We start from the raw sequence: 24441 nt of genomic DNA, 5'->3' as shown, positions 1-24441 counted from the left end.
CAGCAGCACACGTTCAGTCCTCGAGTCCTCAAACAGTCCCAATTAGTGCAACAGCCCCTCTTGGTGAACACGAGGACCTGCCCAGGGAGCTGTGATGCTGGAGCACCTAGAAAAGACATCAGTTTGGGCATTCAGGGGGATCTCAGATGCCTTTCGTAGCAGGAGATAAAGGATTACATCCTTTTGGTACACTTAGAGTTAGACCTGCAATCTGAAAGCTGTCACTGCTGCAGAAAGGGACTTGGGAAAAAAGTGCTGTTACCCCTCAGCACTTTGGCTTTATCTTCACGATAACTTGCCTTCCTGCTAATACAGGCTAGATCAACACTGATAAAGCACATAATGGGATAGAACAGTGTCAGACAGTCAGAGAGCTGATCTGGTAATGTTTATGCAACCCAGTCCAATGTTTTGGGGGGTTTGTTTTTGTTTTAAAGCAGAAGACAGAGCCAACCCAAAGCAAATGGGAGTAAGGGAGACCCGGTCGTTCCCACACATCTTTACCCATACCTGTATTTTTCCCCCATGCATTTCTATGCATTTAAAATCTGCAGTCAGACAGGGAAGTCCTTAGAAACACCTATTACCCTTAAGACCTTTACAAATTTATTTTTGCCTGTGCAGGATCACATCGGCAGCTGGAGCATTTGGAGCTACACTCAGAGACCCCACTGCAGACCCAGCCCTGAGCTCTTGAGCTGGGAGAGAGATTGCCCTGTCACAGAAAAGTCACACAAGCTGCATATCAAAGAGGGAGGGTGGTCTTTTCTTTTCTGCCTCTTTGCTGAGATCTATGTTACATTAAGTCAAACCCCTCTTACGCAGCTGAACAGTTGCTGCTTTCTCACTGCAGTAACCAGCCTTGAAGACACACAGATGGCCATCTCTGCAGCGTCCATTCACCAGGGTTTGTCTGAGCTTCCAAAAACACTTCCACGCTTTCTTTGGATTTTATCCACTAAAGACCAAGGTCAGCACTGTTATGCTGCTTTTAGTACTATTTAGATGCCTGGCTACTGTCTGGTTTTAATAATTCTCCATGAAAGATGTGTCCCAGATCATATGCTGGCATTATCTTGGAGTTGCCCAGAGGAGGAAGATTAGGACTGCTCTTGGAAATCCATGTTTTTTAGCTCTCTTTGGTGTTATTGTGCCAGGTAGCCTTGGTAAACATACTTACCCAAAATTCCAAAATTTCTTCTGCCCCATCTCCTTCACTAGATATGACTGCATTCCTCCATCTTTCCGAGGCATGTCCTCATTCAGCACTAGGCTCTGTTATTGTTGATATTTTTCCTGTGTTGCCAGGTAATGTGCTAAAAGACTACATTTTGGGGCAAGAAGGGGCAAAGTGCAAGGACCCCATTCTGTTTGGGTTTATAACCTCTTGGATATTCAACAATTGGTGTAATTTAAATAAAGAAGGCGGCTGGAGGAGAATTCCAGCCTAATTACACATTACAATGGTGCTGTGCTGCTTCTGGGAGACCAGCCAGGCATCTGGAAAGAGGTTCAGCTCCCAGCAGGGGAGAACTGACAGGACAAAGGAGAGAGGGCTGGGGAGTAAGCAGGACAGAAAACACAACCAGAGGAGGGTGGCCAAGCTTCAACCAGGACATGGCAAGGCTGCCAGCAGCAGGCAGCATGGACACAGAAGCCCTGTGGCAGTCTCAGAGGTAAATATGAGAGTTTAGGTGCCTTGGGCTGCTCCTTAATCTCACTCTAAGCCTTGCACCAGGAGAAAACACAATTCATAGCTGATCTTCTTGCTTGCCATGGGCCACCTTGGAGGCCTCTTCAGACAAAGGGTTCCCAATGCATTCCCTAAGAGCTCTGCTCCTCTCCGATCAGTCCCACAGCTCTGCACATTCAGCAGGAGCAGGACCTGTGTGCATCTCTACCAAGACGCAGGTACAATCATCTCCCAGCTTCTCCCCCTTGGACAGATCTTCTTGCACAAATTCCCAGGGCAGAGGTGGGACTACAGGACCACCTTCCCCAATTTCTCCCCACATGCATGAGGCTTCCCTGGCCGAGAGCAGCAGCTGGGAACAGTTAGTAGATGCTGAACTCATGTCCCTCACAGACAGGGGGTGGTCTTCTCTTTTTTGGCACACAAAGCAGCAGAGGAGGGTGCCCTGGCAGCTGCTGTTTGAAAACACTGCTTAAGTGACTGTGAAGAGCCAGATGGACATCAGCCCTGAAGACTCAAGCGCCCTATTTAGCCATGGAGGAGGGATGCAGCAAGCAACTGCAGCCTTGGCGTGCATGATGCCTCGTTATTCTCCAGCCCTGGTTTGGAGCACTCCATCTCCAGGCTGGATCCCCAGACCCATCCAGACCTGCCAACAAACTGCCGGAACAAACTCAGGGAACTGAGCGACGAGGAGCCAACCCATTTCACCAGCCTTCAGATGGTAACAATCCCTCCCAGCCCACGAGCCTGCAAGCAGAGAGGGAAAAGGCTCCAGATTTCATTCTTAATCCTCCAAGTTATTCATCCTACCCCCGTTCCCCAGCATTAGGAAGGGCAACGTTCCCTTATTTGGTCAAGAAAAAGTGGAGAATATCTGCAATACATTCTCACATCTGGGCTCAGCCGAGCCTGGCCAGCATGTCCCTGTGAATGCAGAGGTCGTAACTGCCAAGAGCTGCCGAGCAAATGCCTCCGCCCTGCTGTGAAAAGGCAGGCAAGGGGGATAAACAGATACGGGTGGAAACATTGCAAAATGGATTGCATTAAGCAACGCTGCTCATGGGTTTATGGTATCTGATCTGGGATATTTTCCCGTGCAAGCTTGGAGCCCAGTGGGAAAAGGCAACTTGCATATGTGAAAACAACAGCAAGAAAATGCTGCAAGGCCAAGTGCTTGAGAAGTAGCTAAAGTGGGGCATGTGGACCCCCAAAAGATCCAAAAGATAACCAGTCCTACTTATTCAGGTGAATAGGTGCAGGTTCCACTGGTGAAATTCTCTGACATCTTGCTGCCTGACAGTAGACTCAAGGTTTTAAATGGTGGAGGCTCATGAGAAAGAAAATTAAGGCAGTTTTTTTGAGGAAAAGTGATGAAAGCACTGGGAAGATCCTTCCAACAAAGAGCATGAGGGTGGAGTTATTCCGCATCTATAAGGAAGGAGATATTGCCACATGTCTCTTCTTATAGAGAAATAGATGAAAATTTGGAGCTTTAAATACTAACACCTGTACGACTTCATGGGCAGAGAACATGCTCCATTTAAAAGTTGCCCAGGGAGTGTTTGTCTAATGATAAAGTTCTTCATTGTGTTCATTTCCTGCACCTAGATGTCCTGCCTTCTTTCAGAAAGGTTCAGAGATGTTCATGTCCTCCTTGCTCTCTTACTACCTTGGTCCTGTCTCCGCAGCCAAAATCCCCCAAGGCAATGGTGCAGGGAGGAGGCACAAGGCAGTGGGGCAGGAGCTGCTCCCCAGAGCACACTGGTTTTTCCTCTTAACTTCCACCACCAGCCAGATGATTAAGAAGAAGAAGACCAGAAGATGCTCCAGACCCAAGGACCAGGCTGGGACTGGAGGTTGCCAAAATTTGGCTGGGGCTGAGGCATGGGGAGGAGGAGACAAATACAACCTCATCCTGACTGTTCCATGTTTCCTTCTTCTAATGAACATTTGGATTTGAGCTGGGATGAGGCAGCGGTGAAGAAGGATCTGAGTTGCCTGTAGCTGGCTGAGAAGCAAAGGCACCATTTCAAAGCCTGGCAGCACTGCTCACGAGCCCCCTCACCAACTCCAGACCCAAGAAGCTATAGATGTGCTAGAAATCAGAGCCCCACTGTGTCAAGCTTTGTGTTCTAGGATATAAACAGAGGCACTACAAAGGTCCCAAATACCTTTTCTTTCTTCTTCCCACATTGGATGATTTTCTTCCTGTAAAACTGAAGCAATTTTAAAACTACTTTAACATGTAACCAGTGTTTGGGGGGCATCCTGTTCCAGAGCACAGCTTCAAACACAGAAAATGATCTGATCTTCAGGAAAGACCTTTTTTTTTCCATACAGCAGTGTCTCCAAGACCGACATCTTAACACATCTCAAATCAAGAGTATTTTTCAAAAACTAACAGGCAGTAACCACCAAGTGCTACCCAGCACTCACAAAGAACAGCTATCTCTATATCCTAGAGACTGTGCAGCCCTAGGAAAACCTAAAGCCCTACTGTCATGATGTAAAATACCCTAATGTTTTGATTTTCTCCTGAAAGTTGCATGAAGAGACCCTGCTGGCAGCATCCCTGGCCTCCAAACTACCTACCTCATGGGGAAACACAGGCGATGGGACTACGATGCACAGGAAAGCTGGGCACTGACTAATTGGGCTCTATTTAGGAGCAGGTAATTAGGTGTGGCTCTCGTAGCTGCAGTGAGATACAGGGCATGTTCCCAGTGCATGGATGTCCCTTAACTCTGCTTCTCTGGGGACAGCCTGTCTGGAAACAGCCTCACAAGAGGAAGGAAGGCAGCCTCCAACACCAGGGAGTGAACCTAGATCCCAAGAGTTAGCCAAAACAAGAAGGAAATACCAAGGTGCTACTACTGATGCTGTACATCCAGGACATTGTTCTGACACCAGGTATGGAGCACTTGGACACAGCAGTGAATAAAAATTACCTTTTGCTGTCAGCATTGTGATGCTTCTGTGCACAGCAGATCAGAGGTCCTGTGGTCTCCACCTCCAGAGCTCAGATGGCATGGAGCCGACAGCAAGTCAAAACCTTCTCATGAAAACAAGACGAGGGAGGAAAATGTCTTTAATAAATTAACATGAACAGGGTGTTTTCACAGCCTCTGACTGTTTTCTTACCTGTTCTGCCTCCTCCTCGGCCGTGGGGAGATGATCAATGGATGATCGACGTGCTCACTGCACTCCCTCTGCTGCTGCACCCACTGGGGCAGTGAGCACAGAATCTGCCCCCTCCATTAACAGGCTCCCACCTCCTGCTTTAAAATAAATAAATAAATAAATAAATAAATAAATAAATAAATTTCCCCTGGAACCAGCAATTCTGTTATATTCAGACAGGGTACCAGCAATGCCTTTTGACGTGTCTGTGTTTCTCGCAGTGAATGTCCAGACAAATGACATCTCTCAGAGCCAAGCTCCCCTGAGATATCCCTCTGAAAATCCATCACTCTCTGAAGTGGAGACACCCCCAGTTTTGGTATAAATAAATATGATTTCATTAGTTTGTGGGAGACTCTCGAAATCCTGTAAGGGCAAAGCTGCCTTCAGCTAAGCCCCTTGCAAACACATCTTGGAGACAAGTTCCCTTTTTTTAAAGACCTTCACCCAACCTTCTCCAGCTGATGGGGCGAAGAGGAGAGAAATGCCTTCAGAGGAGGAAATGCTCCCCAAAAGTAAGCTGGAAGCGCCCTCTTGTGTCCTCGGAGGAGGCCAAGTGGCTTTGTTATCTGAAAGCAGGTGGGCGCACACTCCTCTTCAGACCATTTTGCACAAGTCGGTAACACCATCACTACCTGAAGGGCAGGAGATGGGACACCAGGGAGCTCCCCCGGTGGGACAGCTTGGTCCTGGGAGAAGCCCCCAGCTCTTGGTGTGACTGTGGTGGGAAGGGCTGTGCAGGGGCATCGCAGAATTTGGTGAAATCTGAACTACACGATCAGGATACCCAGCACAGAGCCCACCATGCGTCAGCAGGCAGATAGGTGCGGGGAGGAAAGTGTCAGGTGGAGGACGGCAGTGAGGGGATTGAGGAAAAGAAGCTGCACAGAAAGTTAAAATTAAATGGATTTTTTTTTCAAATAAAATAAAATAAAGAATAATTCTGCAAGTTAGATCCTTTCCAGAATGGGATGTGGGTGAGAGACTGGCTTAGGGCATCTTCCAAAAGAGCTTTTACACCCTGAACAAGGCCAGCAGGGAAAAGTATGGCATCACCGGTACCCACCCATGGAAAAGGGCTCTGGGCACACACCTTGCAAGCAGAACCCTTGAGCCTCCATGGAGGAGAGGTGTCTCAGGCTCTGTCCCCTTCATTTGCCCAGCTGAGGGTGAGATGTTCATGGTGGATGCTGGTCTCCATGCGTGGGAAGCTCTGGGGAGGTGGGTCAGGACAACCCCTATGGGGAAAGAAAACAACAACAACAAATCAGAACAGACCTATTTGGAAATTTAAAGAAAAGAAAATCTATTTGGAAAGAATAATCTGAGAGCCTCCCAAACCCACCATCCCCAGTGGACCGCCTCCTTTGGGCAGACAAAGTCCCCAAGGTGTTTTGGGGTGCCCTTGGCCATTTCACAATGGAGTGAAGTCAGGGGAGTGGTGAGCGCCCAGTCCTTCAGGGGAAAGGGGCCACAATAACACATAAAGAAGAAAAATATACATTATGGAAAACACATGCAGACTGCCTGACAAACACCGCAGTTAGAGTCCTTACGGTTGCAGACACGAAGAGAACGGGGCTGTAAACAAAGAAACGAAGCTCAGAAACACAACGAGGTCACAAACAAGGGGAGGGGGAAGCACAGCAGGGGTTTGTGGCTCTGCAGCTGGGGGTTTATTCCTCCAGCAATCCCGAGCTTGCCGTACAGACAGCAGGAGGAACTGGCTGAGCAGAGAGGGGCACCAAACCCACCCCTGATGTGTCCAGGGCTCTGTGTGCTCGACAGCTTCCAGGGAGAGCACTGGGGAGCCACAGCGATGCCGTGCTTTGAGATGCTGCAGGCAGCTTCTGGATCCTTTAATTTGCTGATTGCCATGGCTGGAGATCCTGTTCTGTTCCCTGAGAAGGTGGTGGGACAGCAGACCAGGAGGCAGTGGGCACAGCCTGGAGCCCAGGAGGTTCCCCTGACCCCCAGGCAGCCCAGAGGCTGTGGGGTCTCCTCCTTGGAGAGCTCCAAAAGCCGCCTGGCCATGGGCCTGGGCACCCTGCTCTGGGTGGCCCTGCTGGGGCAGGGGCTGGTCCGAGGGACCCTGAGGTGCTGCCATAATTTCCAGAGGGATAAAATACATCAGTGCAAGGACATGCATTTGAAGCAGCCTTCCTAGCTGACACAGAAGGGTCCATTCCTCATTTTGTACCACTTCCCCTTTCCTCCCAGCCTAAAGCAGCTCAGACAGGAGAAGATCCTCCCATGAGATGTGTAAAAGCTCTCCAGCTCTTAGCGTGATGAGGGTAACAAACAGACCCCGCTGGATGAGATCTCTCATTCCCCAGGGACTGTCTCTCCTGCCTCTCCAAGTCTAGCTGAAGCACACCCCTGTTAATAACAACAATAATAATAACGTTGAATAAATCTCACTCAGCTCCCACTTTGCTATCCTTATTTGCATCTTTCCAGAGGATCATGCAGATAGGAAGCCAGAACTATTTATTTGCAGCTGTGCCAAGCTGGCGACGTGCAGACATACACAGGGCTCAGGAGCGTGACTCCTCATCGAGGGTTTGCAGGCAGTGGGGTGTCATAAAACAGGTACCCAGCCCTTAAGCCATTGCAGCCTGCTGCACAACAGCAGATAGCTGCACCTTTCAGCCTACCAATCATTCTGACCCTGAATTCCTGGTGGAAATCAGCTGATTTTAGGGCTAGCGAGGGTAAACCTTGATGTATATGAGACCAGTTCAGCTCTGCCACAGTCCCAATTCCCCATCCCAAAACCTTCTGCTGGCTCCTGACTGTGCACCAGGAGGGAACTCAGCCTGGGGACGGAGGGATGGAGATGACAGCTGCCAAGCACCCGAGCCAGCTGGGAGGAGGCTGAAGATGGAGCAGGGCTGCTTCCTCCTGACCCCGGGGAGAAAAGGGGGAAAAAACATCAGCTTTGGTGCCTATTACAGCTGCACCCAGCCCTGATGTACACCCACAGAGCGCGGCAGCACAGGATACGCACATCGCAGTTTGCAGACAGACGCTCACAGAGCCCCACGGCATCTCAGAGGCAGCCAAGAAGTGTTTCCTCCTCACAAGAAATGTACTTTTGCTGGTTTTAATTTTCAGAGCTTCCCGGGGAGGGGGGATGATACACTGCTCAGAGAGGAGCTGAAGCCTGAGCAATCCGTGGGTTTTGCATTTTGCTGGAGAGGGTGAAAGAAATATCTACCTACAAACACCCCTGTGAAACCATCCCAGGCTCAAATCATTCCCTTTTGTAGGGGAGAGCCCATGAATGAACACAACCAGTCCAAAGGGATGCTGCAGTCCCATATGGTGAGAATAAGATGGCTTGTGCATGAAAAGTTCAAGTCTTTGCTTGAGAAAAAGCAGTCTGTGGGACAAGCGGAGCACCCCGGGTGAGGACAGCCACTTAGCATTTAGTTGCTTGGGTTTAATTTGCATTCAGAATATAAAGGCATCTTTATTTTATTAATTTCTAGTCCTCCCCTTTCTGTCCTTCCTCCCACTCTAGGATGCTCCTGGGGAAAAGCCCACATCCCCTTCCCCACTACGGCACAGCCGGGTGCATCGCTGGTGCCAGGAGAGGCACATGTGTGGGCACCAAATCCAGCTGGGTGATGGGGCAAAGCAGCTCTCAAGCAGCAGCATTTGGGGATTTGGGGGGGGGATGAGTCACATCCTAAAGATGCACTGCAGAAGGCTGTGGGCACTGCAACGAGCTCACGGAGGTGCAGGGACTGGCCATGGAGGAGATGACTGCGGGATGTTTCGTGCTGGTATGGAATAAGAGCTTCCTGGGGAAGCTGTCAGCAGAGCATTGCTAGAGGATCTCTCTGCTCCCCGGGGAGCTGGGTTGTGCCTGAGTGCAATGCAAATGCAGGAAACACGGAGCCACTGCGATCCCCTGGCTTGCTCTGTGAGTGTTCAGCTCATTTGCAAGGTTCGTGCTGCACAGATACAAAAGGATGTCCAGTATGAGATGGAGCCTGGGGGCAGGTAAGGATATGTGAGCAGAAAACACCAGTTTGTGGAAGCAAAGGCCATTTCTGGGAAGGGACAGCTGCTAGGAGGTCTTAAAAGCTTGTTTTAGATGACTTAAAAGCTTGTTTTAGATGCCCCACATGATGAAAATGTTTCTTTGAATCTTCAAAGTCTCATGGACCTGAGTCGTCATTCTGCTGCCTGGTGTCTAAACAGCATTGCCCATGCCAATAAACCCTGGTGGTAGGAGGTCAGGGTGCTTTCCACCCACAGGCCTCAGGTCCTATAGGCTGTGCTGGTGCTAGTCTCAGAATCAGACCCTAAAACCTCAGAATGAAGGTTCCTGGCAAGGTCTGAGGCCAAGCGAGAGCTGGAGATGCCCTCAGATGTTCTCCCTCCCTGAGCCCTACCACTTTGCCAATGTCATTTCTCTGCAACCCAACCTCCACCTGAACCTGAGACTGTGGAGTTTAAAAAAACTTCCATTTTGGCTTTTTTTCTTCTTTCCTTAAGAAAGCCGGAGGCCGTCCTACTGTTTGAAGTGGAAATTACTAAATTTCCTTCCACGATATTTCCAACCCACACAAAATCCAGCCATTAACAGAGGTCTCCCGAGGAAAGCCAGTCTCCCAGGCTTTCCACCCTGATTCCCAAAATGAATTAAATGGGAAAAATATTTAGCAGGGAGCGTTCAAAGGGACCGTACAGCCTCACCCAGCTCCTTTTGCACCCATTTTCCTGTGCCCTCTGCTCCCAGGAGGTGCAGGAGCGCATGTGAGCTCCCAGCCCAGCACATGTCAGTGCCGTGGAAGCTCATTAAAATGGACCGAGCGATGTGCCAGCTGCAAATGCAAAGACAGGTCTTTTCAAATAAGCCCCATTAGTTCCACATGTGCATTTGATAGATAATTTTTGGGTTACTTAACATGAAACCAATAATTATGGAAATGACTGCGATGATCCAGATACTTCTCCATAAGAAACAGACGGAGAGTAGAGGGAAGGCAATGTGAGAGACTTCGCAAGGGATTTTTCCTCCTCCGGTGCACCCATCCTCAACAAACTGCTGGTGCAGAGCCCTGCCCAGCAGATGAAAGGGAAGAAATCAGCTCTGCCAGCATCGGCTCTGTACATGATGCCTTCAGCTACAGGATTAAACCCCTTGCTGTGCAGCCACACACACAGCCCTGCTGCCACACGGGGCACACAGCTGTCCTTGGCCCCCCAAAAATGGGAAGAACAAGCTGGGAAGAGTGCAAAATTTGTCTCTTTCCTCTGTTGCTTGTAGCCAGTTGTGAGTTCCCTGACAGGGGATCAAATCTGGAGAAGATGCACATTGCAACCAGCCTTTTCCAGAAAACCTTTTATGCATCAGTCTGTTTATAACTACTAGCAGATTGCTATCCCTAACCCACACTGATTTATTCCTTCTCGTGCTCGCTCGCACCCTGCGCCATCCCCACACATGGGTGTCTGACACACAGGGCACAAATGCGCATGCAGCAATGCCACCCAGAGCAGCCAGAACAGGCTGGGCACATGGGGGGAACGAAAGAAGAAGAGCACAGACATTTTATTGTGGGAATAGAGCTATCAAAACAACATTATACAACTAAAAAAAAAAAAAGTGGTTATATAAACTGAGTTCCCTGTCTGGTCAGCACAAATCTCCTGTGGGCTTAGGTCAGTCCATTTGACACAGCTAGAAATAATTGTCTGTGTTAACCATTAATAGGTCCCTGATCAAAGTTCCCTGCTATCTGTCTCCGTCTCCCTCTGCCTGTGCTCCCTCTGCCTGCCTCTCATGGCTGCCCGCCTGCTGCCTACCCTGCCATGCCCGTGCTGGAGAGATCAGTGCCTTGGCAGGGGATGCTACACCGACCACATTTCCATCCTGCATGCCCTGCTCTGCCCCATCCAGCCACATCAAGCACCCTCAGTGTTCCCACAGAGCGCCTGACCCTGGCAAGCAAAGCCAAAAGCACAGGGGAACACGCCAAGAACGGGTCTTGCAGCACCTCCCTTCCCCATCTCCTTCACCTGGGTGACCACAGAATCACAGAATGGTTTGGGTTGAAACTCTGGAGGTTGTCTATAAACTGCTGAAGCTCAAAAATCGTGCCCTGCCAAAGCTCCCAGTCTCTGCAAGGACCTCTTCCAACTGCTTGCATGAAGGAAGAAGCAAAGCCCAAGAGTTTTCAACAGTAATGAGCCTCCTTTTTATTTTCCTTCCTTGGTTGCAGAAGGAAAAGGTGTTTGGGGAGCTGGTACCCAATTGAACTGGTGCCCTCCATCCTCTAAGCAGTCACCCCACTGCTGTGATTTGGCACCTGAAAGCAAGTCAACCCAATTCCAGGGCTTTTTCAGCAGGGTTTCTCTGACCAGGCAGAGTTTCTCTCCCTCCTCTTTCAGCACTGGCTACTGCACTTCCAAAAGGGAGACAAGAATCACGACTTGTTTTCCTCCGAGCCCACCCATCCTGCTTTCAGAGGACATGGGACCCACTTCTCTCAGAAACTACTCGGTGTGAACAGTTTGTTCCCATCTTCCCACAGATGCCTGCCAAGAGAGCAAACCCAGCACACAGTGAACACCAAAGGCTAAAATCACCGCGCTGAGCCAGGCCCCCAGCAGGGGCTGTAGCTGAAGAACCAGCCTAAGGCACTGTAATCCTGGCAAAAACAGTTTCAAAACACGCTTTATCTAGCGAGTGTGCCTGGGAGCTACGCAGAGAATTATTTCATGCGGCCTTTTTATGGAGAGAGGAACTGGATAGTGGTAGTCCCTGAAATAATTCACGGGTCTTTTAGCAGCCTCCATTACTCACTACTGGATGGACAGCAATGTTCATTGTTTCATGCTGTCAGCCCAGTCCTTCCTCCCTAAATTAAATACCTAACAAGGAAGCATCTCAGCTTCAAAGTCTTGCTTTGCCCATTCAACTAAAAACCCATCCAACATCCGTCAGATTTGTCCCTTGGAAGCCCAGCAGCTGATAAAGTCACTGATATTTTCCCATCAGGGTGCAGGGCATCCTGCACACTCCTCCAAGAGCTGAATCTTGTTCAGTGGAAAATTACCAGGTCAGGAAGACCCTGAGAGTGCAGGAGGAGGGCAAAGGGTTCAAGCCTGGTACACACCTGAATCTGTACAGAGCTGAGGGTGTGCTCTAGGCTGGCCCTTAGGTGCTGCTGCAACAAACGCACCTGAGATCATAAGCACCTAATGCATGAAATCAGACTCGCCATACCTGCATGGTAGAGAATAAAAGTGTTAATGTTTCTCAGCTGGGTTTAAGTGCTGGAATAAAAGCTTGGTAAAGAGTTTTCTACTTGTTCCAGTAAGATTTGGATGAGAACGCACAGAAAAGTGCAGGTTATTATTCATAAAGTGATGACAGTGGTGGTCGGTCCGTATATCCAGCTCTGTGTGTTGCCTGTGTTGCCCAAACTCACCCCTAGTATCAAAGGTTTCTTGCTTAGCTTAGGCTTTTCTGGGTAAATGATTTTCCAGCTTTTGATGTTAAATGCAGCCCTTCTGGTTCATTATAAACCAACACACTATTATCTGCTCTTATTCACGCACTGCCTTTGTTGCTTGGTCAACCTTCCAGCATGTGCAGGATAAATCCCCCGAAAGAGCTTCATGGAAAACCATGAATTGTCAGGTGCAGTCCTGTTAGTGGGCACGATGCTTTTTGAAGGGTTACCTTTGCTAAACTCCGATTTTGATCAGACTTAGATGATGCATAAATTGGATCCCCACAACCAGTCCTGCCTTTTCTTGCCCCTAATAGTGAACAATTTCGATTCATTGCACCCGGACCCTCTCTCCCTGAAGTCCTGACCACCTCATTTTTGCCAGGAGGAGCAGTGCATGCCCTAGAGCTGTTAACAGTCTGGGGAGATTTCCTTTCTTATGGTTCAGGCAAAGCCTCCTCAGCAAAGTCGCAGGCATTTGGGACCATAAGATGCACTGAAAAACCTTCCTGGTTTGGAGGATGAATTTATGACCTTTGCAAGAAACATCCACTTTAAAATCCCCATGGTGAGGAGTTCATTTCTGCTCCACCTCAGACAAGGATTCCAGCAGATTTACACCCAAATCAGAGCCTAGCTGTGGGTCTAGACGGCTATTCATGCCCAAGCTGGGCTCTGAATTTACTCGGTGGTTTTACAGGGAAGGATGAGACCTTAATATTTGGCAACAGGCTGGCAGGAGCAAGGAGGAGGCTTCAACTCCTCCGCTCTTCAGTGCCAGCTCTCCAATTCACACCAGCTCCAATCACACATCAGCTTTTAATATTTAATTGCAGCTTTGCCAAGGGACTTTGCCTCCTGTCTTGTAAAGGAGGGGATGAAAAAGGAGTCAGAAGCGTGGTACTGAAGAGCCCCAAGGAGACTATCAAATGGCAGATCTCAGGTGGAGGAAAGCACTCTAGCATGTAAGTGATTTTACACCAAAAAAAAAAAAAAAAACCCTCCCAGATCAGAGGAGATGGAATGAATTAATATCAGTAAGCCCTTGGTGACTGGGGGGTGCTGTGCTGGTTGTGGGAACAGTTCAGGGTGGGCTGAGAAGAGTATTTCCATGTACTGTGCCTCCTGTATTGAAGAAAAGGGGGGCATAAATGAAAAATCAGGGAAGGCTTCCCTTCTAATGGGTTTATTCTACCACGAAGTAAATCCCCCAAGGGCTCTTCACGTGGAGTTGTTTAACATTAGACACAACCGCAAGAATGGGGAATGATCCCTGGACTGTGGGAGGTGGGTGTCTGTGATCTAATAAAGCTGTCTCTTCTCTAACATTGTGTGAAATGACCTGGGGAAAAAAAAATAAATAAATAAAAGGAGGGACAAAAAAAAAATAATTTTTTTACAAAAGAGTAATTTCTAAAGCAAATAGTGAGAAATATACCTCCCTCTCTCTGGTCTTGATTTCAGATATGTTAAAGGGGGAAGGCAGTGATTCATAAGCTGCTGAGTATCACCCCAAGCCCCCAGAAAAAAATTGACCAGATCTGCAAGTGCAATAGAAATCATTTATGAAACATGTTATGCAAGCAACACAGCTTTTAAAACAAGTATTTTCAAAATCTCAGTGCAAGTATCTAATAATCCCATGGTTTGGATGTCTGTGTCAGTAATTAAAGAGCAATTACATATAACTTGTAGGTCCCTTGAGCACTATCTAAATTCAGAAAATGAGCCCCAGATGACCTAATGTACTTCCAAGTGTCAGATCAGTCATCACAAATCCACTGCCTGAGACTTCTGCTGTGCCTTTCTGAAGCCTGGAATACAAGAACATTTTTGGCAGAAGAGGGCAAGAGGTGCTTAATCCTCCAGTTACTGCTTAATTCAGAGCTGATTCATGTCTACACAACACTGGAGACATTAAATATATATATATATATATCCATTTATGATGCATACACATAATTTCCATCAAATTACTTTAAATGATTTAAAGCTGAACCTTTTTCTGGTTCTTTCCCCTTCTCTGTCACAAAGCTGGACTGGGTGACTAAGGAGAATAAGAAAATTGATGGGCAGAGGTGGAAAAGACCCATTCCCTGCATTAGGAGTAATTTGACTTAAAATGCATCTTCTTAACCCTATTTTATTTTTTCAAAAGTGAATTTATGTGCTGAGCTTTTCTGATGTATCAGGGAAGAAAGAGTTTGTTCCATGGCCTTTTACTGCTTTCCTGACCCCACGAGTGGAGAGGGATGCACTAGGGGTTGGCTTTCCGTGGATCTCACATCCAGCACCATAACCTTTACCCTCTTGTTCCAACACCTGCAGACAGAGGACATGGAAAAAGCTGAGAAGCTGCGGCCAGCTCAGTCCCTTCCTTTTCTGTGCCATTCTCCAAGAAGCATCCCAGAGCACGAAGCAGTTCCTCTGAAAAAATCTGTGTCTGTCTCCGAACTGGTTGCCAGGTGGGTGGCTATTCTACAGCTGCAGATGACCATAGACCTCTGAAGCTCTCCAGGATGGACTCTCCTTCCTCCATATCCATAACAAATAGATGTCACTCAGATAAAGTTTTTCCCAGGTACAGCATCCCAGCTTTTCACATCTCAAGCTAGAGGCAAGTAGTTTTCTGCCCCAACTGCTCTTATCTGTTCTTCATTATTGATGCATTATTTAGTTTTGGAAGCCAAGTCCTGATCTAAACCCCAGATCCACACAACAAACTTGCCCAAAGACAAAGGCATGGAGTAATTTGCCCTATAACCCAGTGACTGGAACATTCCCAGGTGGATAATTAAGGCTTTTAATCTGCATAGTCTCTAAGGTGCCATGAGAGAAACCAGCAAAGGCTGGAGGGATGAGCTGGTTAGGAGACAAGAGGTGTATGGGCATCTCATCCCGTTGTGTTTTCTTTTGACTGTTTCTAATGAACATGCTCCAAGTAGAGTCATGTTTCAACCCCAGCCCTCTGAGGAATAATTTCTCTCTTGGTTACAACCCATAACTGAGATCAGATCACAACTCTGCCAAGGGTGAGACAAATAAGATTAGCAATGGTACGCTCAGCGCATCTCCCTCAACGTGAGTGACAGAGCTGCTGTCAAGATGGTCTCTTGAACTTCCCCTTGAGACAGTTTAGTTCTGATTATCCCAAAGCTGGTCAATCTTCAGTGTAAAAAGTCATCTATCTAGCAGGGTCTTGGAGAAAGCTGAAACAACGAGAAGGAAGGTGGTTTCTTCTGCAGAGGTCTCATTCACCACCAGTGTTATGTTAGGGCAGCTAATGGCTTGATAAACCCTTTTAAGTTAGGTTAAAATTAAATAAATAAAAAAGAATTTGATATTTGGGAAAGCTTGACTTTAACAAGCCATTTATTATTAGCAAAGTACAATAACACACCACTTTTAATCTGTGTCACACCCCTGCAGATCCCTCTCCAGAGGGGAGACCAGGTGCTCGGGACACATCTGCATAGATCATAGGATGAGAGGGCTTACACTAGATCTAGTGGCACTGCACTGAACTAACCTGTTGGTCCTACAGCCTGACTTCTTTACAGGAGTTTTCACATCTCTCACCCTTTAAAATTACCTTTGTAGTGTTGGTTTGATATTTTCCTGAGGGTAGGGGAAGCCTGTCTACAAAATGGAAAAACGCAACCAGGCTAAAAAGGGATTCAGGTGCTTTCTCTGGCCTTCCCTACAGGTACCAGAGCATCCTGGACTGTGAAAGCAGAATGCCGAAGAAAGAATATCCCAAGGTGAGAGCCAAAGACTCAGACAAGGTGGGACAGAGCATGCCCTGACAACAAAATGGTCTGGTTCTTAGCAATTAGAGACAAAGATTTTCCCAATATCTTGTGCTGTTCTGAGGACAGCAGGTCAGATATGATTCCCTTTTAGTATGTACAGATGGACTGAAACATATAAGATGCTCCAGGATGGGATGAAATCTTCCCATATAACATTCAGATTCCTCTGGAGTGAATAAATTGTAGTGGGAGAGACTAATGCAAAACCATCAAGAGGTATAGGACCTGGCAGAAGATTTAAAACTGGTTAGAAAATGAGAGAAAGATCTTGAAACAAAGGTGCACAAAGCAATTAAGTCAACCAGCCATCCACATTGGGCTGACAGATATGACACTGGGATATCTCTGCCCTCCTGAACCAGAAGATGGATGCTTAGTGGGTTAATCTGTGTGTCTCAAATGACTCACTCAAAGCATTTACTAAAGAAAGCTCTCTACCCTAGTGTGAAGAAATCACTTTCTTGGCTCTTTTGACTATAAAAAATAATAAAAATTAAAAAATAAAACAAAAAAGTATTTCCAGGACAGGGTCTTTCTTAAAATGAAACTCGAGGTTTCCTATGAGACAATACAGAGGGAGACTTCCTGGATGAGGAACCAGTGATCATATTTTTGCTACCCCAAGGCTTTCTTGCATTACCATGGACAAATTAGGAGGACACACTGGAAATAGCCAAGGCAGAAACTTCTCCCACACTTCAGAAAGAGCTAGAGTGTGTTTAGGTCATGTCCCTGACATTCACTTCAGGGAATATAGAGAAGAAAGCAAGGGATTATTTCACCTCAAAAAGTTTAAAGGTCAATAGGTATGATGCTTGGATTGAAAGAGTAGGAAATTCATATTTCAGTTGATCTGATATTGAAGTTATGTATGAGCCTGTTTTGTTGTATGTTTGGGTTTTTTAGCTCATGGAAAGAAGATATCTATCACAGACTAATGGCAATCCAATGGGGAAAAAGTATGGTTTATCTCAAAGCCATCGTGGTGATGTGTCCTGGAGCAAGTCCACGGAGGATCTTCCCATCCATAAGATCAGTGCCACAACACGGAACCTCCAAGGACTCCCGACCACCTTTGACACCCGTAAAGCCAATCCACAGAGTAACACTTTACCTTTTGCTCCACTCAAGACACCACCTCACAATGGGATTTTGAGGAAGAGAGAAGCTGATACCAGGATCCTGACAACAATCCAACCCCTGAGCAGGGAGACCAAATCCCACAGAGAGCCATCCTTCCCTTCCTCTCTTCAGAGCATGCAGAGGATGCAATGGAGCCCCACCACCATCGCATGGAAGAAGTCTGCCTCAAAGGTTAGTAGGTGCTCTGCTCTTCTTTGAGAGCTCCTCTGAAATTTATTTTCTTTGGGTGTCCAGAGTCATGCTTAGGAGTGGTTGGGCTTCATGGTGGTTGTTCCTCATCCACTGGGCATGGGGGCTGCCCTGTGGAAGGGCAACCATGCCTAGGGATGGGGGACCAGGTTTACAGGGGAACCATGTTGTGCTATCAGAGCTACCACCAGTATAGAGCTTGCTCTAAGATGTGGTGGGGGTGAGCAACAAATCCACCACAGAAAATCCCTTAGCACATCACCTCCCTATGGTATGGAGGCCACTTTCTCTATTATTAAGGTCTGGCAGACTCTCCAAGAGATCCCCAACACATGCTGGATCTACCTTGAGACAGGTTCTGCAATGCCAGCTTTGGGTGATTTCGTGCTATCAGGGACACCAGTCACACATTCAGCAAAATATTTATTGCCATGATCCCTTCCCTGAAGGGGAAGAGTTAAAAATGGACAGCTTAGATGGGAGAGAGACCTTTACTAAGAAAGCAGGGGAGCCCCATGAAATCGTTATTATCTGAAATACTAATTCTGGATCAGATCCTGTTTGAAACAGTCAGATCTATCTCACCACCATATGATATCACCCCAATAATTACTGCTCCACAGAAAGGATTGATACTTTCACTGGGGATACAGCCAAGGGCAACACCAGCCCTTATTGTGTTTGAGATACTGAAGTCATTGTAAGGGCAGGTAAGGGAAATAGATGGATAAACCTGACCCGAAGAGCAGCAACGGTGGCTTCAAAAATCACGATAGGTAAAAGAAAAAATTACTTGGCTCTGGAAACTGAGGGAGGCCTTGCCCAAAGAACTGAGAAGGACTGTTCCTGGGGACAACAAACCAAGGCCAAGGCTGGATGAGGTCTACAGCAAAGTCCAACCCCACACAATACAAGGATGCAATATTGTGACCACCCCAGCATCTGGAAAGCCTTTGATGGAGTTGCTTTCCCCACGCTGGGGCCTTGTGCAGCTCCTCTCCTCTGTTTAAGGGAATTTACCTGTTTGTCACCCACCCACAGGAAGGGAAGATCTCCCGTGACAGACAGGTGATCATCTCCTCAGTGCCGGATGCAGCCAGTGACTCAGCCACGGGCAGAAGCTGTGAGTTGGATTTATTTTTGCTTACCAGTCATCATTGCTACTCTACTGCCAGCTCTGTAGTTGCAGCCGGGAAGGGGCAACTTGGTCCTGTACCCCTTCCAGCCCCGAAGGGGCCCATTGCACAGAGCTGGCACACCCCGATGCAGCTGGGATCTGGGCCAGCGATGAGTCCACGGAGCCATCCTGACTCCCTGTGCTCTTATCCCAGCATTTAAAAATAGCTGGGACTAAACATCAGGGCAGAATTACGTCCGTGTTTAGATTGGGGTGAGTCATATCTGCCTGCACCTCAGCCTTGAGGAAAGGAAGAGGGAGAGGTTCCTTTGTACCTAAGGAGTCTTGGCTGGGCTCCTTTTTGGACTTGGCAGCAGTGATGTATCAGACAGAGTCATCTTTGGCTGAGGACAGGCTATGTAAGTGATCCCTAATGCTATGATATCATCAGGACTACAGCAGGTCAGGGATATTTCAAGGCAGAAGGCATCTGTGAACGGGGAGAGATCCAAGCTGAAGCTTTGTCTGGGAAAGGGTTGAATTTTACCAAAAGTATGCCATCAGGAAGGTTTCGGAGGTTTGTTCTCAAAAGAGGATCTCTCTTGCAATCCCATAATGACTGGATTTGAGAAAAGGGAACCATCCTGTCTGCTCTGGAGCAGGAATCTGTGGACCCCATATCCCAGCTGCCTAGGGTTTGTTCTCTTTCTTTTCCTTTTCTTTCTTCTCTTCCACGTGAGAGAAAAAAAAAAAAAAAAAAAAAAAAAAAAAAAAACGAAAGATGATGTGCTTCCAGGATTTGAGACACTGTATTTAATTACCCAACTGCATGGGAAAACAAGTCTCTTACATGAGCGCACAGACAAAAGAAGGAGCTGAAGTTTCCACAGCATCGCTGGGATATTTTTTTTAATATCAAAGCGTGTGAAGTCACCATGCTATCCTGCTAAATGCGATCACAGCATTTATTAGCTGCAGTGTGCCTTTTACAGCATGAGGAACATCTTTTCTTCTGGTTGGTGGATGGTGACTCATGGTCTATCTTAGAGCCTTACACCACCCTCCAGCCCTTGGCTCAGAGCCTTTCAATAGCAAAGACTTTGTGTCTTCTTGGGCTCTGCTTCTGTGATAGGGCTAGGGCTTGTTTGGGGTGGGATCCTTCTGGAGAGGTAATTGCAGCCAGGAAGAGAGCTGGGAATATGATAGCTACCTCTGATGCAGGCACTGGATTGGCTCAGAGATGGGACTCTAGCTCAGAGACAGGAGATGTAACAATTCCTAAAGAAGCCCAGGAACCAGCTGTCCCATACCTCTTCTGGGACAAGACTTGTCCATGACTATACATGTGCTGTGCTTGGTTGTTTCCACAGAAGGACACATCAGTGCTCCACATGCCCCAGCAGGTTTTCTTCAGGAGGCTACTCACCATCACCCAGGGACTGCCCCACAGCTCTTTTATTTAGGGTTAAGGAGTGGACACCTGGCCAATGCAGTGACCTGGGATGGGGAATGCAGTGTGTTTAAAGGCTTGAATCCACACAATGCTCTAAGGATATACAGAGCACAGGTTTGGACCACCACAAAATGGTGGACACCAGCGTGGCAGTGCTCAGGAAAGCTCTGCTGACTGGCATTTGGCTTATCAGCAAGCTCCTGTCCATGAAACAGTTCAGAGCTGAATAATTACACATAAAACCAAAATACCAGTAAGTCCTTTGAGACCGTGCTTTGTTACCTCTGAGATACTAAGGGAGTCCTGAGCATTTTGCAAAGGGCAAAGCTGGCTACATCCATTAGGAAAGCCCATTCCCAGGCACATAAACCAGCTGGGCTTCGTCCCCAGCCACACTCATGGCATCAAAAGATCTGGAGGAAGCTGTCACGGAGGACATCACCAACTCACTGATTAACGGGGTCCAAAAGGCTATAGTTAGCAGTAATGAGATTAAATTGAGCTGTGAAAGGCTTACATGATCTAACAAAATACTTTCTAAGATGGAAGACTGTAAATCAAGGAGCCGTTTTCCCAAAGGGAAATAGTTGAAAGCTTGAGTCCTTTAATATTAAAAAGGAGAAGGCACCAGCTAATTTGCTGCAGGTATAGTCTCTCGAGTGGTCCGGCTTTAAAAATTTACAACTTGCAGATGAATATTGGCAACCAGAGAGAGGAAAATCGCAGCCAAGAAAGAGAAGAGAGGGGCTTGTGTGTGGGCATGCCGCTCCCCCAGCTCACACACATACTTATGCTCGTGCATGTATGCATTGATATAGCTCCATTATTCAGGGCTTTCAGCTGAAGGGCACGCAAGGAGGATGTTATCTCGGTGCCATACAAAGATGAAACAGGAGTCTGACGTGACTTCAAATTACAGAGCATCGAGACTGCTTCCAAAAGTGCCTTTAATTCCATTCCCCTTTCTGTTCTGCAGTCTGTACCTACGGGGAATTTTCAAAGACCAGCAAGGAGGGGAGGCAAAGGGGAGCACAGAGGCGGTGGGCTGCCCCATCCTACAAGCTGGTTTTGGCTGCAAAGCTTGCTTACCAGACAGCAGCGTCCCCTGTCCACCACAGCACCAACACCTTCTCCTGCAAGAGAGTGCGCTGCCATCTAGTGACAAACATCCATCCCCCTTTGGTCCCAAATCTGGTCTCTGAAGGGACACTGCTGCACGGTGGCTGCCAGACACCGTGTCCTTGGTGGGCTCTCACCCTTGGTCCCTCCACTGGGGTCTGCAGCCAGCACCCTCTGTTCGCAGCAAACCAGGCAGCAGGCAGGCTTGGGAGGTCACTGCTAGAACCAGAAAACCTGAAACCATGGGGGGGCAAATGCTGATTTAAGATAAAAAACTCTGTGTGTGTTACGGGTTAAAGACAACTCTGGCACGTGCAGTGGTACAGCCTCCTGCAGCCAAAATAATCCTTAAAAGCTCATTTCCCTTTCACCAGCTGCTTTCTATGAGCATGACAAAAGGGAATTGAATGACAGGGCTCCCACAAGTGGCCAATCTGTCCAGCTTTAAGAGCTTTGTGCCTCTCCAATTCAGCCAGGGAGGAAGCTTGGGGTGTTCAAGTGTGAGATATGTCTGGACCCCCAGTTCCCAGGAGGAAGGGGCAGAAGTCAGTGCTGTCCTTCCCTGCTCCCTTCTCCCAGCCCCTATGGCAGCTGGCTGGGGGTGCTGGGATCACAGGCATGTTTTGGAGCTGTGATGGAAAGGTGCAGATGTTCCTGGGTGGTTGCAGAGTACAGGAGCGCCAGCTCCATCTCATCACACGTGAGCTGTCAGTGCTTATACCTGGCCTTGCTCTGCCCCAATCTGCCCTTTCCTCCTGCCTTTACACCCCTCCACCCACACAAACAACTAAGCCCTGCTCCACCGTGCATTCCGCCCCCTGCCTGATGCTGTGCTAGCTGACACCTCTGCCATCCAGTTCATGCTACCTGCTGTGTGTGACAGCCCCAGCCATCCCCAAATGATGTCTCCTGTTTTCCTGCCCTGCATCACAGGATACACTCAGCATCAGTCACATCAGTCTGCACCTCCTCATCTGCTCAGCACCACCTTGCTCACATGCTGTACAATCCCCTTCTCAGCATGCAGCAGTGACAAGAGTGGCTGTATTTAGTATTTTTTTTTTTGTTCCCCTCCCATTCTCTCCTCCTTATATGGCTAAATTTCATACTAATTTACTTCTTTGCTATGATCCTCATTTATTAAAGGAAGCTAAATAGAAAATGGACACTATTTTAGAGAGAGGCATGGTGGTCTTCCTAGACACCAGTGTTAACAGAGAGCAGGGAACTGCTAACTTGCAGTCTTGCAGGATGTTTAAGTATCTGAACTATGGTAGGGAGGAGCAGGGTCCATTCAGGATCCTCAGTGAAAGCTGGTCATCTGGAGCTGGATGTGATGTGCTGTGCCATGACATGACATGACGATGTGATGTGATGTTGGTGGGGAAACCTCATTACATGTTGACCCACAGCCTGGATGGTGCACAACATCTTCTCCATGGATTGATATTTGCAGTTCCATAGGGGAACGAGAGGGGCAAGAGCCCCTCCAAACATGTCTGTAAAACACCTGTGAAGGCGTTCAGAGGTAGAGAATCCAAAAAAATCTCATATGGGAAAATTGTTACTGGAAAGTTGCTTGGCCTTTTGGAGCAAAGAGCATGGAGACTCTCTGGGACCAGGGATATGCTCCACCAACTCAGCAGAGTTGCTGCTGAGATCTTACTGTGACCAGTGAAATGGGGACTTCACTGTGCTATGTGCTGTACAAGCACACCACAGAGAGGCAGAAAGAGCTTAGAGGAGCACCCCACTCCTTGTTTCTGTTTTTACACTGGGGGTCAGGAAAGCTAAGCCTGCTTCTGTGTAGGCAAATAAAACATATGATTTTTGCCCCTACAGTGCCTGGCCCAGCTCAGCTCACACCCGTGCAACTCTCTCCCCCGTCACTGCAGTCCCATGGAGTCTGGCATTGGGTGTGTGGGGCTGTGGGTGTCTGTGGCCTTCACCCAGTGTTTTGTGAGCCCAAGCACCTCTGATAGCTCAGGTGATGCTGGCTTCCATACTTACCCTTCTGGTACTAGTATAGCAAACCCTCATCTCCTTTCAACAACATGTCATGCTTTAGAATCACAGATTCTTAGGAACATTGAATATCCCAAGTTGGGAGGGACCAAAAGGACCATCAAGTCCAACTCCTGGCTCCACACAGAACCACCCCAAAACCAGACCCTGTGTCTGACAGCACTGTCCAAAAACTACTTGAACTTCTGCAGCTCAGTGCCAGGACCACGTCCCTGGGCAGCCTGTCCCAGTGCCCGACCACCTCTCGGTGCAGACCCTTTCCCTAACCCCCAGCCTGACCCTCCCCTGTCCCAGCTCCATGCCGTTCCCTCGGGTCCAGTCACTGTCCCCAGAGAGCAGAGCTCAGTGCATGCCCCTCAGCTCCCCTCGTGAGGGAGCTGCAGGCCGCCATGAGGCCTCCCCTCAGCCTGCTCTGCTCGGGGCTGAGCAAACCAAGGGACCTCAGCCACTCCTCATACGTCATGCCCTCCAGACCCTTCACAATCTTCATAGCCCTCCTTTGGACACTCTTTTTATGTCCTTCTTCTGTTGTGGTGCTCAAAATTTATTCAAGCATGCTCCCTAAAAGTGTCAGAAAAGCAAATTGAAGAGAGAACAGCTGGGCCCAGTTCAAACATTAGCAGGTTCCTCAGCTGTATCACTAACCCAGCCCAATAAAGGTAGATCATTAAAGCCCCGTGCCATCAGCTGTGTCTGCACCTGTAAATCACCATGTCCAGGCTTTGGTCTCAAGCTCTGGCTACCACTGTGCACACCATTAGTGTGCTAATAAGACCACTCATTGCTCAGTTGAGCTTTGAGGGGGTTGAGAGCCCTCCATGGACTTAGGACTTTGTTATCATCATCTCTTCCCCAAAAGGTACCCAGAGCACCTCCTGGCAGTGCTGCATCATCCATGGAGGAATGGGTTGGAGGAGGGAGGATGGATCATCCTTCTTGGCATACACACTTGCCCTCACTTTCCCTTTCCTAAAATATTTTTTTTCCTTCTCAGTCCTAAAATATTTGAGCAGAAGAAATGAAGAACCAGAAAATGTAACTCATACCTTTCACCTTCCCAGCTTTTCTCTTAAGACGCTGGCTGCGACCTGAGGCAGAAGGGGCCAGGCGGTGCAGATCACAGCCTGAGGACATGACAGTGAGTCAGGGAAATGCCTCTTCCCTGTAGCACCACTGCTTGGAAGCATCCCCCTGTCCTGTACTGGGTTACGCTGGGTATATTTTGAATGAAC

The 24441-nt window shown here is 48.0% G+C and overlaps 1 protein-coding gene and 1 long non-coding RNA gene across 3 annotated transcripts in view; one reads left to right on the top strand and one right to left on the bottom strand.

The window, feature by feature from the left end:
• On the bottom strand, window positions 1–24313 carry LOC309875359. The gene is made up of 5 exons (XR_014317023.1): window positions 24256–24313; window positions 5970–6114; window positions 4838–4974; window positions 4645–4748; window positions 1–106 (listed from the first exon to the last, which is right to left on the bottom strand). It is a non-coding gene; the product is annotated as an uncharacterized lncRNA (long non-coding RNA).
• XIRP1 (xin actin binding repeat containing 1) overlaps window positions 13197–24441 on the top strand; it is a 33188-nt gene continuing 21943 nt past the window's right edge. Inside the window, exons 1-5 of one of the 2 annotated variants that reach the window (XM_082754718.1) lie at window positions 13197–13316; window positions 14680–14816; window positions 16058–16112; window positions 17070–17477; window positions 18537–18618. In XM_082754718.1, coding sequence (XP_082610844.1) covers window positions 14689–14816; window positions 16058–16112; window positions 17070–17477; window positions 18537–18618 — 673 coding nt within the window. In that variant the 5' untranslated portion in view covers window positions 13197–13316; window positions 14680–14688. Of the gene's footprint in view, window positions 13317–14679; window positions 14817–14917; window positions 14933–16057; window positions 16113–17069; window positions 17478–18536; window positions 18619–24441 lie in introns of those variants that run through there. The other variant, XM_082754719.1, reaches the window with a different exon arrangement.

Source organism: Aythya marila (genome assembly GCF_965140915.1).
Source record: "Aythya marila genome assembly, chromosome: 2".
In the NCBI taxonomy this organism is placed as follows: Eukaryota; Metazoa; Chordata; class Aves; order Anseriformes; family Anatidae; genus Aythya; species Aythya marila.
The sequence above is the reverse complement of the archived record's forward strand: the minus strand, read 5'-3'. Positions and strand labels throughout refer to the sequence as shown.